The 19,637-nt window shown below is 44.3% G+C and overlaps 1 protein-coding gene across 2 annotated transcripts in view; it reads left to right on the top strand.

The window, feature by feature from the left end:
• LOC106562591 (A disintegrin and metalloproteinase with thrombospondin motifs 17-like) overlaps positions 1 to 19,637 on the top strand; it is a 174,871-nt gene that overhangs the window by 117,466 nt on the left and 37,768 nt on the right. For both annotated transcript variants that reach the window (XM_045708167.1, XM_045708166.1), the window contains one exon: positions 8,546 to 8,703. In XM_045708167.1, coding sequence (XP_045564123.1) covers positions 8,546 to 8,703 — 158 coding nt within the window. The remainder of the gene's footprint in view (positions 1 to 8,545; positions 8,704 to 19,637) is intronic.

The raw sequence follows: 19,637 nt of genomic DNA, 5'->3' as shown, positions 1-19,637 counted from the left end.
TAATGATAGGACAGGCTGGGATCCTCTCTAGTGATAGGAGGGAATTGAGGGATGGAGGGAGGAGAGGAGAGGAGATTAGGAGAGGGATGGGGAAGAGAGGAAGGGAAGTAGGGAGGGAGGGAGGGAGGGAGGGAGGGAGGGAGGGAGGGAGGGAGGGAGGGAGGGAGGGAGGGAGGGAGGGAGGGAGGGAGGGAGTCGAGACTGAAAGGCTAGCCACTCCCTTTGAAAACACATCTGGTGATCTAAAGAAACACTCCAACACTACTTCCTTTTGTACAGTGTGAGGTATGTCTCCACCACGTTTTATATGGTAAAGTTTCCCCAAGTCGCTGATTTTGGGTCAGTTTAGGATGTAGGTAGAGTTATTAAAGTGACTATGTGTCACGTCCTGACCAGCAGAGGGCGTAATGGTGTTAGTTTTGGTCAGGATGTGGCAGGGTTTTTGTGTGTGTGAATGGTTGTGTTGGTGATTGGACTCCCAATTGAAGGCAGGTGTGTTGAGTTGCCTTTGATTGGGAGTCCTATATAGTAGTGTGTGTTTTTCTTTGGGGTTGTGGGTAGTTGTTTTCGCACTGCGTTTTGTATAGCCTGCAAAACTGTTGCTGTCTTGTTTATTGTTTTTTCCTGTGGATGCCTTACTCTTTTGAATTAAAATATGAGTATCCACATTCCCGCTGCGCCTTGGTCCATTCATGAAGACAACTGTTACAGAACTACCCACCACCAAAGGACCAAGCAGCGGACGAACGAGGAGGCGGGATGGACCTGGGAGGACAAGTTAAGGGAGCTAAGGGAACCCAATTTTTTGGGGGGGGCACAAGGGCTGTTTGACGGGGCGAGAAGGTGAGCCCCAGGTCAGCTCCCCGCACTAGCCCTGAGGTGCGTGTCTCCAGGCTGGCACGTCCAGTACCAGCCCCACGCATCAGGCATCTAGTGTGTCAGCCCAGCCTCGCCAGTCAGGAGCTGCCAGAGCTTCCCGCCAGTCAGGATTCGCCAGAGCTGCCCGCCAGTCAGGAGTCGCCAGAGCTGCCCGCCAGCAGTAGTCGCCAGAGCTGCCCGCCAGTCAAGAGTCACCAGAGCTGCCCGCCAGTCAAGAGTCACCAGAGCTGCCCGCCAGTCATGAGTCGCCAGAGCCGCCCGCCAGTCATGAGTCGCCAGAGCCGCCCGCTAGTCAGGAGCTGCCAGAGTGGCCCGTCTGCCCGGAGATGCCAGAGTGGCCCGACTGCCCGGAGCTGCCAGAGTGGCCCGACTGCCCGGAGCTGCCAGAGTGGCCCGACTGCCCAAAGCTGCCAGAGTGGCCCGACTGCCCGGAGCTGCCAGAGTGGCCCGACTGCCCGGAGCTGCCAGAGTGGCCCGACTGCCCGGAGCTGCCAGGGTGCCCCGCCTGTCCTCCGGGTCTGCCAGAGTGGCCCGACTGCCCGGGTCTGCCAGAGTGGCCGACTGCCCGGGTCTACCAGAGTGGCCCGACTGCCAGGATCTGCCAGAGTGGCCCGCCTGCCCGGATCTGCCAGGGTGCCCCGTCTGTCCTCCGGCCCAGCCCGAGTGGCCCGCCTGTCCTCCGGCCCAGCCCGAGTGGCCCGCCTGTCCTCCGGCCCAGCCCGAGTGTCCCGCCTGTCCTCCGGCCCAGCCCGAGTGGCCCGCCTGTCCTCCGGCCCAGCCCGAGTGGCCGCCTGTCCTCCGGCCCAGCCCGAGTGGTCCTCCTGTCCTCCGGCCCAGCCCGAGTGGCCCGCCTGTCCTCCGGCCCAGCCCGAGTGGCCCGCCTGTCCTCCGGCCCAGCCCGAGTGGCCCGCCTGTCCTCCGGCCCAGCCCGAGTTGCCCGCCTGTCCTCCGGCCCAGCCCGAGTGGCCCGCCTGTCCTCCGGCCCAGCCCGAGTGGCCCACCTGTCCTCCGGCCCAGCCCGAGTGGCCCGCATGTCCTCCGGCCCAGCCAGAGTGGTCCGTCTGCCAGGGTCAGCCCGAGTGGCCCGTCTGCCAGGGTCAGCCCGAGTGGCCCGTCTGCCCGGCGCAGCTATCGGCGCCACCGAAGTGGGCGACGCCGAAGGTGGAGCGAGGTCCACGTCCTGCACCTGAGCCACCTCCAGGAGAGGTGGGTTGGGGAGGGAGGGTGTAGCACAGTGCCGTCGTTGACGGCAGCCACCTTCCCTTCCCTCCCTTATTGTTTAGGGGGATATTTTTTGTTGTTTGGGGGTTTGTTTTTTCTTTTAGGTGCATTCCGGGGTCTGCACCTTGAGGGGGGGTACTGTCACGTCCTGACCAGCAGAGGGCGTAATGGTGTTAGTTTTGGTCAGGATGTGGCAGGGTTTTTGTGTGTGTGAATGGTTGTGTTGGTGATTGGACTCCCAATTGAAGGCAGGTGTGTTGAGTTGCCTTTGATTGGGAGTCCTCTATAGTAGTGTGTGTTTTTCTTTGGGGTTGTGGGTAGTTGTTTTCGCACTGCGTTTTGTATAGCCTGCAAAACTGTTGCTGTCTTGTTTATTGTTTTTTCCTGTGGATGCCTTACTCTTTTGAATTAAAATATGAGTATCCACATTCCCGCTGCGCCTTGGTCCATTCATGAAGACAACTGTGACACTATGCATAGATAATAACAGAGAGTAGTAGTAGCATAGAAGGGGGGGCCAATGCAAATAGTCTGGTTAGCCATTTGATTAGCTGTTCAGGAGTCTTATGGCTTGGGTGTAGAGGCTGTTTAGAAGCCTCTTGGACATACACTTCATACTCCGGTACCGCTTGCTGTGCGGTAGCAGAGAGAGCAGTCTATGACTAGGGAGGCTGGAACCTTTGACAATTTTTAGGGCCTTCCTCTGACACCGCCTGGTATAGAGGACCTGGATGGCAGGAAGCTTGGCCCCGGTGATGTACTGGGCCGTACGCACTACCCTCTGTGGTGCCTTGCGGTTGGAGGCCGAGCAGTTGCCATACCAGACAGTGATGCAACCCGTCAGGATGCTCTCAATGGTGCAGCTGTAAAACCTTTTGAGGATCTGATGACCCATGCCAAATCTTTTCAGTCTCCTGAGGGGAATAGCTTTTGTCATGGCGTCTTCATGACTGTCTTGGTGTGCTTGGACCATGATAGTTTGTTGGTGATGTGGACGCCAAGGAACTAGAATCTCTCAACCTGCTCCACTACAGCCCCGTCGATGAGAATGGGGGTTGTGTCTGTCCTCCTTTTCCTGTTGTCCACAATCATCTCCTTCATCTTGATCACGTTGAGGAAGAGGTTGTTGTCCTAGCACCACATGGTCAGATCTCTGACCTCCTCCCTATAGGCTGTCTCATCGTTGTTGGTGATCAGGCCTACCACTGTTGTCATCAGCAAACTTAATGATGGTGTTGGAGTCACGCCTGGCCATGCAGTTATGAGTGAAAAGGGAGTACAGGAGGGGACTGAGCAAGCACTCCTGAGGGACCCCCGTGTTGAGGATCAGCGTGGTGGATGTGTTGTTACCTACCCTTACCACCTGGGGGCGGCCCATCAGGAAGTCGAGGATCCAGTTGCAGAGGGCAGTGTTTAGTCCTAGGGTCCTTAGCTTAGTTTTGAGCTTTGAGGTCACTATGGTGTTGAATGCTGAGCTGAAGTCAATGAATAGCATTCTCACGTAGGTGTTCCTTTTGTCCAGTTGGGAAAGGGCAGTGTGGAGTGCAATAGAGATTGCATCATCTGTGGATCTGTTGGTGTGGTATGCAAATTGGAGTGGGTCTAGGGTTTCTGGGATAATGGTGTTGATGTGAGCCATGACCAGCCTTTCAAAGCATTTCATGGCTACAGACATGAGTGCTACGGGTCGGTAGTCATTTAGGCAGGTTACCTTAGTGTTCTTGGGCACAGGGACTATGGTGGTCTCCTTGAAACATGTTGGTATTACAGACTCAGACAGGGAGAGGTTGAAAATGTCAGTGAAGACACTTGCCAGTTGGTCAGCGCATGCTCGGTGTACACGTCCTGGTAATCCGCCTGGCTCTGCGGCCTTGTGAATGTAAGACCTGTTTAAACTCTATGGGCTAGGTGGGACGCTAGCGTGCCACCCGTGGTGCACTCCATCAACAGCAGGTGCATTTCAAGAGCGGCAAATTTGAATCCAAATAAATGTCAAAATTCTAATTTTTCAAACATACAACTATTTTACACCCTTTGAAAGATAAACATCTCCTTAATCTAACCACGTTTTACGATTTCAAAAAGGTTTTACGGCGAAAGCATAAATTTAGAGTATGTTAGGACAGTACATTTACAAGAGTTGTGTGTAATGTTTTGTCAAGTCAAAGACAGGGTCACCAAAACCATAAAACCAGCTAAAATGATGCACTAACCTTTTACAATCTCCATCAGATGACACTCCTAGGACATTATGTTAGACAATGCATGCATTTTTAGTTCTATCAAGTTCATATTTATATCCAAAAACAGCGTTTTACTATGGCATTGATGTTGACGAAATCGTTTTTTTCCAATAACCGGCAGTCAAGTCAGCGTCACAAATTAAATAATTAAAATTAGAAAACATTGGTAAAATATTATATTGTCATTTAAAGAATTATAGATTTACATCTCTTGAACGCAATCAACTTGCCAGATTTAAAAATAACCTTACTGGGAAATCACACTTTGCAATAATCTGAGCACTGCGCCCAGAAAAATACGCGTTGCGATACAGACTAGACGTCATGTTGGGGAGATCTAAAATCGAAAATACTATGTAAATAATCCATTACCTTTGATTCTCTTCATCAGATGTCACTTCCAGGTATCACAGGTCCATAACGAATGTAGTTTTGTTCAAAAAAGCTCATCATTTATGTCCAAAAATCTCCGTCTTGTTAGCACATGATCTAAGCCAGCCGGACTTCTCGTCATGAACGAGGGGAAAAAATATATTTCCGTTCGTTCAAACATGTCAAACGTTGTATAGCATAAATCATTAGGGCCTTTTTAACCAGAACATGAATAATATTCAAGGTGGACGAATGCATACTCTTTTATAACGTATTGGAACGAGGGTACCCAACATGAACTCGCGCGCCAGGTGTCTAATGGGACATCATCGTTCCATGGCTCTTGTTCGGTCAGATCTCCCTCCAGAAGACTCAAAACACTTTGTAAAGGCTGGTGACATCTAGTGGAAGCAATAGGAAGTGCCAAAATATTCCTCAGCCCCTGTGTTTTTCAATGGGATAGGTTTAAAGTCAATACAACACATCAGGTATCCACTTCCTGTCAGAAAATGTCTCAGGGTTTTGCCTGCCAAATGAGTTCTGTTATACTCACAGACACCATTCAAACAGTTTTAGAAACTTTAGAGTGTTTTCTATCCATATATAATAAGTATATGCATATTCTAGTTACTGGGTAGGATTAGTAACCAGATTAAATCGGGTACATTTTTTTATCCAGACGTGCAAATGCTGCCCCCTAGCCCTAACAGGTTAAAGGTCTTACTCACATCGGCTGTGGAGAGCATGATCACACAGTCATCCTGAACAGCTGATGCTCTCATGCATGTTTCAGTGTTACTTGCCTCGAAGCGAGCATTGAAGTTATTTAGCCCATCTGGTAGGCTCATGTCACTGGGCAGCTCTCAGCTGTGCTTCCCTTTGTAGTCTGTAATATTTTGCAAGCCCTGCCACTTCTGACGAGCGTCGGAGCCGGTGTAGTATGATTCGATCTTAGCCCTGTGTTGCCGCTTTCCCGGTTGGATGGTTCGTCGGAGGGCATAGAGGGATTTCTTATAAGCTTCCGGGTTAGAGTCCCGCTGCTTGAAAGCGGCAGTTCTACCCTGGTTAAGCTTAAGATTGGGAGAAGAGAAGCTGATCCTCGGTCTGTACCTAAGAGAAACTTGTGAAATACAATGTGTTGAAAAGGAAAAGAGAATTTATGTTTTTGTAGAGCTAGTAAACAACACAGTGATGACCATGGAACAGTGATGCTAATATTCTGATGATGACCATGGAACAGTGATGCTAATATTCTAATGATGACCATGGAACAGTGATGCTAATATTCTAATGATGACCATGGAACAGTGATGCTAATATTCAATTGATGACCATGAGGCAGTGATGCTAATATTCTAATGCATTTTAATTTAAGTTGATTTGACGATGTGGTTAAACACATTTTGAAAGATCTGAAGTAGTTTTTTTCTATATAGTTAATATTATGTTCCTGGGCAGTTTTATGGTAAAGTGTTTCAATTATTTTCAATTCCATCTAAATCTGTAAGTTTATAGACATGCAGTAAAACAAACGTGTTTAGAAAGAGTCCATTCACTGTGCAAGGTTTTTTTTATTTCTCTGGAGCTCTCTCTGGTCGTCGAGTCCTTCCAAAAGACTGATTAAAACAGCATGCATTTGGAAAAACCTGGCTCAAACATTCAATTCTTATGGAGTGTCTTACAGTACACCCCAACAGTCTCTCTGTCTCGCTCTCTCTCTCTTTATTCTCTATCTCTTTATTCTCTCTCTTTATTTTCTCACTCTCTCTCTCCACCCTTGCTCTCTTTCTAATGCATTACCCAACAACCTTAAGTCAAGCACCGCATGTCCACAGGGGATAACCGTGGACATGCGGTGAGGTAGTCTGTTTGCTGGACTTCACAACCTCCACAGTCTCCACATCAAGGGACACTCTCTTAGTTGGAACCGACTGGGTCTCTGATGCTGTGCTGTTTCCTGTGGTTCAGGCACTGCGAGAAGTAAAACCGCCCTGACCGGGGTCAGCTATTTCCAAAGCAGCCAATTTGGGCATCAAAAGTCATTTTCAGAGAAGTGAAGAGAAGTGTGTGTTCACCTTGCCTGCCTGCTACATTTTAATTGTTTGTTTGCTCCTCTTTAAATTAAAAAAATATATATTTTAGGGTAGAGACGGTTTGAATTATGGGTTTGAATAAAGGTTGTGATTTAAGGGGAACAGTCAGAGTGGGAATTGAACACGACAACCTGCGTTTACAGTTTGAGCGCACAATGCAATAAAGGTCTAGGCATGTTGGTGGAGACTGTGGTATGCTTACGTTCAATGGAAGTGATAGGGGCAAGTGATAGGGAACCATCTAACATCAAGTTGTCCTGAACTTCCTCTTAACTTCTTGGGGCTATGTGGGACGCTAGCGTGCCACCCGTGGTGCACCCTATCAACAGCAGGTGCATTTCAAGAGCGGCAAATTTGAAACCAAATAAATGTCAAAATTCAAATTTTTCAAACATACAACTATCTTACACCCTTTGAAAGATAAACATCTCCTTAATCTAACCACGTTGTCCGATTTCAAAAAGGTTTTACGGCGAAAGCATAAAGTTAGATTATGTTAGGAGAGTACATTGACAATAGCTGTGTGTAATGTTTTGTCAATTCAAAGACAGGCGTCACCAAAACCATAAAACCAGCTAAAATGATGCACTAACCTTTTACAATCTCCATCAGATGACACTCCTAGGACATTATGTTAGACAATGCATGCATTTTTAGTTCTATCAAGTTCATATTTATATCCAAAAACAGCGTTTTACTATGGCATTGATGTTGAGGAAATCGTTTCCCTCCAATAACCGGCAGTCAAGTCAGCACCACAAATTAAATAATTAAAATTAGAAAACATTGGTAAAATATTATATTGTCATTTAAAGAATTATAGATTTACATCTCTTGAACGCAATCAACTTGCCAGATTTAAAAATAACCTTACTGGGAAATCACACTTTGCAATAATATGAGCACTGCGCCCAGAAAAATATGCTTTGCTATACAGACAAATGGCCATGTTGGAGAGATCTAAAATCGAAAATACTATGTAAATAATCCATTACCTTTGATTCTCTTCATCAGATGTCACTTCCAGGAATCCCAGGTCCATAACGAATGTAGTTTTGTTCAAAAAAGCTCATCATTTATATCCAAAAAGCTCCGTGTTGTTAGCACATGATCTAAGCCAGCCGGACTTCTCGTCATGAACGAGGGGAAAAAAATATATTTACGTTCGTTCAAACATGTCAAACGTTGTATAGCATAAATCATTAGTGCCTTTTTTAACCAGAACATGAATAATATTCAAGGTGGACGAATGCATTCTCTTTTATAACGTATTGGAACGAGGGTACCCAACATGAACTCGCGCCAGAGTCTAATCGGCCATCACCGTTCCATGGCTCTTGTTCGGTCAGATCTCACAGTAAAAGACTCAAAACACTTTGTAAAGGCTGGTGACATCTAGTGGAAGCAATAGGAAGTGCCAAAACATGAATCAACCCCTGTGTGTTTCAATGGCATAGGCTTAAAGGTAATTCAACACATCAGGTATCCACTTCCTGTCAGAAAATGTCTCAGGGTTTTGCCTGCCAAATGAGTTCTGTTATACTCACAGACACCATTCAAACAGTTTTAGAAACTTTAGGGTGTTTTCTATCCATATATAATAAGTATATGCATATTCTAGTTACTGGGTAGGATTAGTAACCAGATTAAATCGGGTACGATTTTTTTATCCAGCCGTGAAAATACTGCCCCCTAGCCCCAACAGGTTAAATTAATTCTACGTCCTGCTTGTTCCAGCAATGAAAGACTCTACCAAGAGGTCCATCAACAGCGACTGGAAGATCGAGCTTCCTGGAGAGTTCCAGCTTGCCGGCACTACAGTGCGCTACGTCCGGAGAGGACTCTGGGAGAAAATGTCCGCCAAGGGACCCACCAAGACCCCGCTGTACCTCATGGTAAACCTATCATGTAGAGAGAGATGGTGTGTGTGTGTGTGTTGGGGGGAGGAGTGTGTGTGTGTGTGTGTGTGTGTGTGCGTGTGCGTATCCCTATCATGCAAATGCATGTTGAGCTGATGCATTTACCCTCCTCAGTCTACTCCACATGACAGAGATCAGAGAGAGAGGAAGAGATAAAGAGCATGGAAATTGGGCTTCAAAGGGAGGAAGTTGGTGTTAGTTTAAATGTAATCGTTATTTAACTAGGCAAGTCAGTTAAGAACAAATTCTTATTTACAATGACAGCCTACCAGGGAACAATGGGTTAACTGCCTTGTTCAGGGGCAGAATGACAGATTTTTACCTTGTCAGTTTGGGGATTTGATCCAGCAACCTTTTGGGTTATTGGTCCAACGCTCTAACTACTAGGCTACCTGCCACCCCAAATGGCCCTCTGGAGGCATCATGTGATACAGATGTAGTATCTTAATTTGAGCCAGTTTGCTACAGTAGGGAAATAATCCTGCAGCAACAGGAAATGTCAGTTATTATGTGGATTATATAAAAACATTTGTAGGGATTGATACATTTTTGGTAAGGGAAAATCAAGTCTGAAATATCAAAGTGGAAATGTTTAAACTTCAGATGCCCTTTTAAACCTTAAATGCACAAGTTTTAAATTTCCTGATCAAATTAAGATCATACCACAGGAGGTTGGTGGCACCTTAATTGGGGAGGACGGGCTCGGGGAAATGGCTGGAGCTGTCACGCCCTGACCATAGAGAGCCCTTGGTTCTCTATGGTGTTGTAGGTCAGGGCGTGACTAGGGGGTGTTCTAGTCTTTTCATTTCTATGTTGGTGCTCTTAGTATGGTTCCCAATTAGAGGCAGCTGATGTTCGTTGTCTCTAATTGGGGATCATACTTAAGGGTTCGCTGTTCCCACCTGCTTTGTGGGATATTGTTTGTGTATGTGCAGGTAGCACTACGTTACTTTACGTTTCGTTGCTTGTTTATTGTTTTTGTTGGAAAGTTTCACTTAAATAAAGATGTGGAACTCAACACACGCTGCGCCTTGGTTCGTCCATTCAACCGAACGTGACAGGAGCAGAATAGGTGGAATGGTATCGAATACACCAAACACATGTTTTGATGGCATTCCATTCGCGCCGTTCCAGCCATTATTATGAGCCGACCTCCCTCAGCAGCCTACACTGGATCATACATCTTTACATCACTGGCAGGGATTATAGAGAATGAATGAATGCTCCCTCTCTCATTCTCTCTCCTCCATCTCTCTGTTTCTTTTCTCTCTCTCTCTCTCTCTCTCTCTCTCTCTCTCTCTCTCTCTCTCTCTCTCTCTCTCTCTCTCTCTCTCTCTCTCTCTCAGTCTCTCTCTCTCTCTGTCTCTCTTTCGATTCAATTCTAAGGGCTTTACTGGCATGGGAAACCTGTTTACATTGCCAAAACAAGTGAAACAGATAATAAACAAAAGTGAAATAATCAATAAAAAATTAACAATAAACTTTACACTCACAAGTTTTAAAGGAATAGACACATTTCAAATGTCATATTATGGCTATGTACACTGTTATAATGATGTACAAATAGATAAAGTACAAAAGGGAAAATAAATAAATATAAATGGATTGTATTTACAATGGTGTTTGTTCTTCACTGGTTTCCCTTTTCTTGTGGCAACAGGTCACAAATCTTGCTGCTGCGATGGCACACTGGTATTTCGTTCAAATATTTTTTATTGAACAAATACACAAGAATGGTGTATAGGTATAAAAGACAAGTTTACAGTTCTTATCTAAACATAAGAGAACAGACATTAACCAAAAGACCCAGAGTTCTGGGCACAAAACAAATATTACAAAACAAGACATACAAAACAAGGACAGGTAGAAAGAAAAAAGGGTCGATGTAGCCCCCCCACTTATACCCCACTTTATCCCCCCCTTATTCCACCCTATTCCCCTCCCAACTGCTCGGGTGGCGGGGCCAGCACATGCTGCCCAAAGGTAGATTACCATATGACAATTGAGAGTGCGTTAAAAAGTGCAAATTCACAGCGCCGCCTGGTCCAAGTAAGAGAGGAAAGGCTGCCAGATTTGATCAAATGTTGATAATTTATTGTTCAGAATATATCTAATTCTTTCTAAGTGTACAGTGTTTGCCAATTCGCTGAGCCATAATTTGGTAGAGAGCGCTTCCCTCTTTTCCCAAAACAACAAGATACATTTTTTTGCCGAAATGAGACTGTAAGAGATTAGTTGTTTTTGGGAGTTGGTTAATCCGTTTAGGGAATCGGACACTCCCAGGATTATCAGAAGCGGGTCTGGGTCTATTGAAGTCTCCAGAACTTCAGAGAGGACCCCAAAAATTCCACACCAATACCCATACAAGTTAGAGCATAGGGCAAAGCAGTGGAGTAGTGTACCCTGCTCAGCCTGACATTTATCACACATAGGGGATGTACCAGGAAATATCCTATGCAGTTTGGTTTTGGAATAGTGTAATCTGTGTAATACCTTGAATTGTATGAGACGATGTCTGGAGTTAATGGAGCATGTGTGTATATACTCCAAGCTGTCCTCCCAGTCTGCCACCGAAATATCAGTCCCTTGTTCTTCCTCCCATTTTGCCTTAATGGCATCAGTAGAGGGTGCGCTAACAGATTGAAAAGCGTCATATATACGAGATATCAGTTTGTCTGAGGTGGCGCATATTTTTATGCATCCGTCAAACATGGAAGGTTTAGCATTCCCAAATGTTGGGAGGTGTTTTCTAACATAGTCTCTAATCTGTAGGTATCTGAAAAAGTTACTTCTGGGAAGATTATAAGTTTCCCTCAGCGATTCAAAGGAAGCAAAGGTTCCCCCTATATATAAATTCCCTATGGTACTTATCCCCAACTCTCCCCACCGCTCAAAGGTGTTATCAAGGTTAGAGGGGGCAAAGGAGGGATTCCTGGCAACAGGAAGCATGAATGATATTGGTCTAAGCTCAAAGTGGACTTTAATTTGCTTCCAGATTCGAACTGTGCTATGTATAATAGGATTGTTACGGTAAAGTGACATCTCCAGATTGACAGGTGACAAAATCACAGCACCAATAGAGAAGGGGTGGCACTCCTCTCGCTCCATACTAAGCCAGCTGGGTGGCGGGTGTGCGTCATCCAGCAAAAACGTAACAGCGCGGAGGTTGGCGGCCCAGTAGTAAAATATAAAGTTTGGGAGAGACAATCCTCCTTCCATCTTGGATTTACAGAGGTGTTTTTTTTACCTATCCTGTGTGTTTTATAATCCCAGATGAAAGGATTGATAATAGAGTCCAGTTGTTTATGAAAGGTTTTAGGTATGAATATTGGGATGTTCTGGTATAGGTAGAGCAGTTGTGGGAGGAAGACCATTTTAATGGCATTAATTCTTCCGAGCAGAGAAATTGGGAGAGTTCTCCAAAATTGTATGTTTGCCTTAAGTTTTTGCATCAGAGAGGGGAAATTCTCTTTAAATAGTAAGGAGTATCGTTTGGTAACTACAATTCCAAGGTAGGTACATTTATCTGAAGATAGCTTAACTGGAAGATGTTCTAGCCAGGAGGTGTTTTGCAATATGGGCATTAATTCACTCTTGTTCCAATTTATCCTGTATCCCGAGAAGGTACCAAACAAATTAATCACCTCCAGAATAGCTGGAATACTATCTTGGGGTTCTGTTACATAGAGGACAATGTCATCTGCGTATAGGGAAATCTTATTTAGAGTATCTTTAGTATTATAGCCTTGTATTGCTGCATGAGATCTGATCGCTTGAGCGAGAGGTTCAATAATTAGGGCGAAGAGCATAGGCGACAGCGCACAACCCTGCCTTGTCCCTCTGTAAAGGTTAAATCGGGGCGACAATGATTGATTAGTGAGTATTCTCGCACAGGGGTTCCTATATAAAAGCTGGATCCACTTTATGAACCCATCTCCAATATAAAGTTTCTGTAGGACCTTGAATAGATAGGGCCACTCAACTTGGTCAAAGGCCTTTTCAGCATCAAGAGATATAACGGCAAGGTCCACGTTAGGTAACCTCTGAGAATACATAATGTTGAATAGGCGCCTGAGATTGAAGAATGAGTTTCTGTTAGGGATAAAGTCGGTCTGGTCTGAATGGACCAATTTGCCAATTAAAGTGCTAAGCCTGTTAGCCAAAGTTTTTGCTAAAATCTTTTGGTCTGTATTAAGGAGGGATATTGGTCTGTATGACCCTACCTCTTCCGGATCCTTACCCTTCTTATGTATAACTGTAATAAACGTCTCATCCAAAGTGGATGGGAGCACTCCATCCTCGTTGGTCTGAACCAACATTTTGTGTAGGTAGGGAGAGAGCATGTTGCTGAATGTTTTGTAGAATTCACCCTGGTATCCATCTGGGCCCGGGGTCTTGCCACTCTTTAGAGATTTTATTGTTTCTCTAATTTCTTCAAGAGATATTTCCTTATTCAGGAAGTTAGAGTCTTCCTGGTTCAGGGCAGGAAGATTACAGTCCTCCAAAAAGTTTTGCATAATTAAGGGGTTGGGATCCGCTTTAGATGTATATAAAGTCTCATAAAACTGACGGAATCTGTCATTTATGTCTTTGGGGGAAGAGAGTAATTCCCCAGATGCAGATTTAACTTTGTGAATCATTCGGTCACTCACATTCTTACGAAGTTGTCTGGCGAGTAGTTTGTGTGGTTTGTCACCAAACTCAAAATATTTTTGCTTGGCATAGAGAAAAGATTTAGCAATTTTAGCAGAGAGGATCTGATTGTATTTAAATTTTAAAGACATCATTTTTTTATGTTTCTCCCTAGATGGGTGTCTAGCATTCTACCTATCCAGTAAGTGAATTTGTCCCTCCAGTTCTACCAATTCTCTTCTGTTTTGCCTACTCCTGGCAGTCTGAAAGGAGATGATACAGCCTCTCAAATAAGCCTTCAGCGTTTCCCACAGTAATGCTGGGGAAGTCTCTGTGTTGTCGTTGGTATCAAAGAAAAATGTAATTTGGTCTTTAAGATGTTCACAGAATGTTGGTTCTGTGAGGAGCTGAGGATTCAACCTCCAGACCCTCTCGTTTGGTACGATGTCACCCAATCTCAGGGAGAAGGTGAGTGGACTGTGGTCAGAGATTATAATATCATGATATCTCACATTACAGGTATAGGGGAGTAGTTTAGCATCAACCAAAAAGTAGTCAATTCGAGTATAAACATTGTGAACATGAGAGTAAAAGGAGTATTCTCTACCCGTAGGGTTAGAGATCCTCCATATATCAAATAAGTTCGAATTTTTTATGTAGGTATTCAAGAATTCGCTTGAATAGGAGGTAGGGGTTCGCCGGGTAGAGGATCTATCCAAATATTGGTCTAGTACACAGTTGAGGTCCCCTCCAATGACCAGGTTAGTATGGGAGATATCTGGAATCAGGGCAAGGACTCTTTTGAAAAAAGAGGGGTTATCAATGTTTGGCCCATAGATATTTAGTAGAGTTACAGAAGTAGAGTGGATCTCTCCTATTACGATCACATAACGACCCTCTTTGTCCACAATAGTGGTTTTATGTTGAAAGGGAATTCCTTTCCGTACCAGAATCGCTGTGCCTCTCGTTTTGGCAGAGAAGTTAGAGTGATACACTTGCCCCACCCACTTACATTTAAGTCTGTTATGAGAATTGTTTTTCAGATGGGTTTCTTGCAAAAATATAATATCAGACGAGAGTGCTTTCAAGTGGGCTAGGACCTTGCCTCTCTTAATTGGTTCATTTAAACCCTTGACATTCCAGGAAGTGAATGTAAGCCCTGCCCTCCTCTCATTTGTAGTTCCTATGGTGGCCTGCATAGCATGTAAGTTACTAAAAAGGTAAGAAAGCGCACCAAACCATCACGATCAGCATATGTAGCACCTACACCCGAGCAGTATCCAACCCACCCCTCCCCCCCTGCAAGCACCTTTACTCTCCACCCTGTTCCCCTACTTTCCCCAACATTTACCCCTCCCATCAACCTACATTTAACAGGCATACACAAAAAGGAGAGAAAAAAACATGAAAATAAAAATAATAAACACATTGTCTGGCCGATGCCAAAAAAGCACGGCACGACCTCGAACAAGAGGTAAAACAAAATAAAATCCCAACTGTACGTTCACCTCTCATTATCCTAGAACTTCTACTAACATCTGAACTGAGGAGGCTCCCGCGATTAAAGTGTTCAGATAGCATCTATTAAACCTAAACAGAATAAGTTGCAACTTAAACATATTGTGCACTTAAGCTTTATCTTGGGTCAATCCCTGAGATAAGCAAGATGTAGCGTCACAAGATTACATTGCTAAGCAATGCCGGTCTAAACCTAAACCATCCGCAACCGACAGACAGCAGTACAATTACATATTGTGGGTTAGGAGATGGGAACAAGAATTTTGATAAATTGAACGTAGCACCCCAATCAAAAAAATAAATAATAATACACTTTTTTTTTTTAAATACTTTTTTTTTTTTTCTAAATAAAAATAAATAAAAAAATTAACAAATTATCTTTTTAATAACTAAAAAACAATAGTGATATATATACATACATACATACATACATACATACATACATACATACATACATACATACATACATACATCCATACATACACGTGCACACACATCCACGTATATACACACACATGTGCATACCTACCTACACACACCCACGCGCAAGTATATACACGTATACCCACATACATACACACGTGCATACACACACACACACACACACACACACACACACACACACACACACACACACACACACACTTACGCACATACACATCTACGTACACATACATACACACACATCCCAAAAAATATACTTATAAAAATAAATATTTTTAAAATATATACAGATACACACACACACACACACACACACACATCTAAATACACACCCCAGAATAGTAATCTACACTAATTTAAAATATACACATACCTAATACTAAAACGCTAAGAGAAAATAATAATAAAGTACACATAGTAATTATATGTACGCATACCTACACAGACACAAGCACCACGGAGGTCTGGTGGGAATCTAATCGTGAGAGCTGGCCAGGCTATGACAAAGGCAGAACAGCACAAAACATCAACTTGCTATCTAGGTGTCTGCGTCTGCCCCTTCCCAGCCATCACCCCCAGACCCCCGCAAGCAATAAATAACTGGTATGGTAATAGGAATAATGTAAGAATTGAAAAATAAATAACGAAACAAAACAAAAATGGGGGAATATAAGTATATCCATCCGAAAGTGTCAATGATCAGACCTGGAAGGCCTCCCAAACAGGCACCACCCCGAACCCAGTCGGAATTAAAGTGAAATTGACGTTAAATGAGAGCTCTGACCGCCCTCCATTGGTCAGCTCAGCGTGTTACATGTTCGGCAAGCCTTGTTGAGACCGTTTAGTACGGTTTCACCCGTTATGGTATAGTATGGGTTCGAGTCCATGAGCAGACCCTAACACACAATGACAAGGCACTCTAACCTGTACGGGGGATTGGCGTATATTCCCGGATAAACTTCTCTGTGTCCAAAACCGAGGAGAGCCAAATCTTCTCTCCGGAAGGCGGGGTAATTCTTAGTCTTGCAGGGAAGAGCAAGGCTGGGCGAAGATGGAGTTTGTAGAGTTTGGTCATGACATCTCTGTAGCCGGCGCGGTGCTTTGCCACATCGGACGCATAATCCTCATAGACACGGAAGGGGTGCCCTTTAAGTAACAGGTTCCTCGCGCAGGATAAGATCCTTGGTCTTGAAACTGTGACAACAGATGATTACTGGGCGAGGACGTTGGCCAGGACCAGGCACTGGGACAAGGGCGCGATGTGCACGGTCCAGTTGGGGATCTGAAGCCAAAACATCCGATCCCATTGCATCCTTCAATAGCTTGGCGAAGAAGTCGGTGGGGCGAGAGCCAGCCTCTACCCCCTCTGCCAGACCAACAACGCGAAGGTTATGACGTCTGGATCGGCCCTCCAGGTCGACCACTTTCACAGAAAGCCTCTGCACACTATCCTGCAATGACGTGCATAGCTTCTCCAACTCATCAATCCTACCAGCGTTGAATTCAGAAGCTTTCTCAAGGTCCACAATACTCTGGCCCTGCGAGGCGACCGTTCGAATGGTGCTCTCAATTTTAGTGTCCAGTTCAGCAATAGTAGCCTTAAGATCCTCAGCTATAGCAACACGTAGTTCTCCCAAAGCCCGGGTAAGTTCTGTAAGTGTCACGTTGTTACCTGTGCCATCCGCCATGTCTGTCTCGTTGTTTGGCGGGGAGTAGGCCTCCGAACTGGATTTATTGTCCTTTGGTCGCTTATTACTCGGCATTTTCACATAGAAAGTTACAATATTGTATTAGAAAGAAACGTTTGTTGTAAAAAGTGCTATAAAGTAGGTTAGGTTAGATTATTTCGCAAAAAAGTTGCAGGAGCCTCTCACACACAGCCGTTCACTCCAACATGCTAGCTCCGCCCCCTCACACTGTGGTATTTCACCCAGTAGATATGGGAGTTTATCAAATTTGATTTGTTTTGGAATTCTTTGTGGGTCTCTGTCATCTGAGGGAAATATGTGTCTCTAATATGGTCATACATTTGGCAGGGGGTTAGGAAGTGCAGCTCAGTTTCCACCTCATTTTTGTGGGCAGTGTGCACATAGCCTGTCTTCTCTTGAGAGCCAGGTCTGCCTATGGCGGCCTCTGCTAGGCCATGCTCACTGAGTCTGTCCATAGTCAAAGCTTTCCTTCATTTTCGGTCGGTCACGGTGGTCATGTATTCTACCACTGTATTCTCTGTTGAGGGCCAAAATAGCATTCCAGTTTTTTGTTAATTATTTCCAATGTGTCTAGTAATTATCTCTTGGTTTTATCATGATTTGGTTGGTTCTAATTGTGTTTCTGTTGCTGTCCTGGGGCTCTGTGGGGTCTGTTTGTGAATAGAGCCCTAAGACCAGCTTGCTTTGTGGACTTTTCTCTAGGCTAATCTCTCTGTAGGTAATGGCTTTGTTTTGGAAGGTTTGGGAATCCCTTCCTTGTAAGTGGTTGTAGAATTTAACGTCTCTTTTCTGGATTTTGATCATTAGCGGGTATCGGCCTAATTTATCTCTGTATGCATTATTTGGTGTTTTGTGTACACAGAGGATGTTTTTGCAGAATTCTGCATGCAGTCTCAATTTGGTGTTTGTCCCATTTTGTGAATTCTTGGTTGATGAGCGGACCCCAGACCTCACAACCATAAAGGGCAATGGGTTCTATAACTGATTCAAGTATTTTTTGCCAGATCCTAATTGGTATGTGAAATGTTATGTTCCTTTTGATGGCATAGAATGCCCTTCTTGCCTTGTCTCAGATCGTTCACAGCTTTGTGGAAGTTACCAGTGGTGCTGATGTTTAGGCCGAGGTAGGTATAGTTTTTTGTGTGCTTTAGGGCAACGGTGTCTAGATGGAATTTGTATTTGTGGTCCTGGCAACTGGACCTTTTTTGGAACGCCGTTATTTTTGTCTTAGTGAGATTTACTGTCAGTGGCCAGGTCTGACAGAAACTGTGCAGAATATCTAGGTGCTGCTGTAGGCCCTCCTTGGTTGGGGACAGAAGCACCAGACCATCAGCCAACAGTAAACATTTGACTTCCGATTCGAGTAGGGTGAGGCCGGGTTGTGTAGACTGTTCTCGTGCCCTCGCCAATTAATTAATATATCTGTTGAAGATGGTGGGGCTCAAGCTACATCCCTGTCTCGCCCCACGGCCCTGTGGGAAGAAATGTTTGAGTTTTTTGCCAATTTTAACTGCACACTTTTGTTTGTGTGCATGGATTTTATAATGTCTTATGTTTTTCCCCCAACACCGCTTTCCATCAATTTGTAGCAGACCCTCATGCCAAATTGAGTCAAAAGCTTTTTTGAAATCAACAAAGCATGACAAGCCTTTGTTTTGGTTTGTTTTTTGTTTGTCAATTAGGGTGTGCAGGGTGAATACATGGTCTGTCATAGGGTAATTTGGTATAAAGCCAATTTGACATTTGCTCAGTATGTTGTTTTCACTGATGAAATGTACAAGTCTGCTGTTAATTATAATGCAGAGGATTTTCCCAAGGTTGCTGTTGACGCATATCCCACGGTAGTTATTCCAAATATTAGGGAAGATGCCAGAGCTGAGGATGATGTTAAAGAGTTTAGGTATAGCTAATAGAAATTTGTGGTCTGTATATTGTCTGTATATTGTCCTGTAGTTCTGTAACAGGCGTCGTAAGGAGTAGACCAAGGCGCAGCGTGGTTAGTGCTCATCATGAATTTATTAGATCTGACCACTGAAACAAAGAAACAGAAACCGACAGCCAAACAGTTCTGTCAGGTAAGAATTACTAAACAGAAATAAACCACCCACAAACACAATGAAAAGAAATCATTAGAGGCAACGAGATTCAGCTTCCTCCAATTAGAGACCAACCCCAAACAATTCCAACATAGAAATAGATACCCTAGAATAAACATAGAAATAGAAGAACATAGAACATAACCCAAAAACCCCAAAACACACAAACAAACACCCCCTGCCATGCCCTGACCAAACTACAATAACAAATAACCCCTTTTACTGGTCAGGACGTGACAAGTTCATTCAATGTAATTGGAGAATCCAGTGGGTTCTGGTAGTCTTTAATAGCTGATTCTAATATTTGTAATTGATCATGTATATGTTTTTGCTGTTTGTTATGGAGCCAAAAAGATTAGAGAAGTGGTACATCTCCATTTTGGATAGATAACTTTGTGTTGTTGTTTGTTTAGTGTGTTCCAATTTCCCCAGAAGTGGTTAGAGTCTATGGATTCTTCAATTACATGGAGCTGATTTCTGATGTGCTGTTCCTTCTTTCCCTGTAGTGTAT

The sequence above is a fragment of the Salmo salar genome, chromosome ssa26 (assembly GCF_905237065.1).
Source record: "Salmo salar chromosome ssa26, Ssal_v3.1, whole genome shotgun sequence".
Classification (NCBI taxonomy): domain Eukaryota; kingdom Metazoa; phylum Chordata; class Actinopteri; order Salmoniformes; family Salmonidae; genus Salmo; species Salmo salar.
Note: the sequence above shows the minus strand (reverse complement) of the source record. Positions and strands in the feature narration are given on the sequence as shown.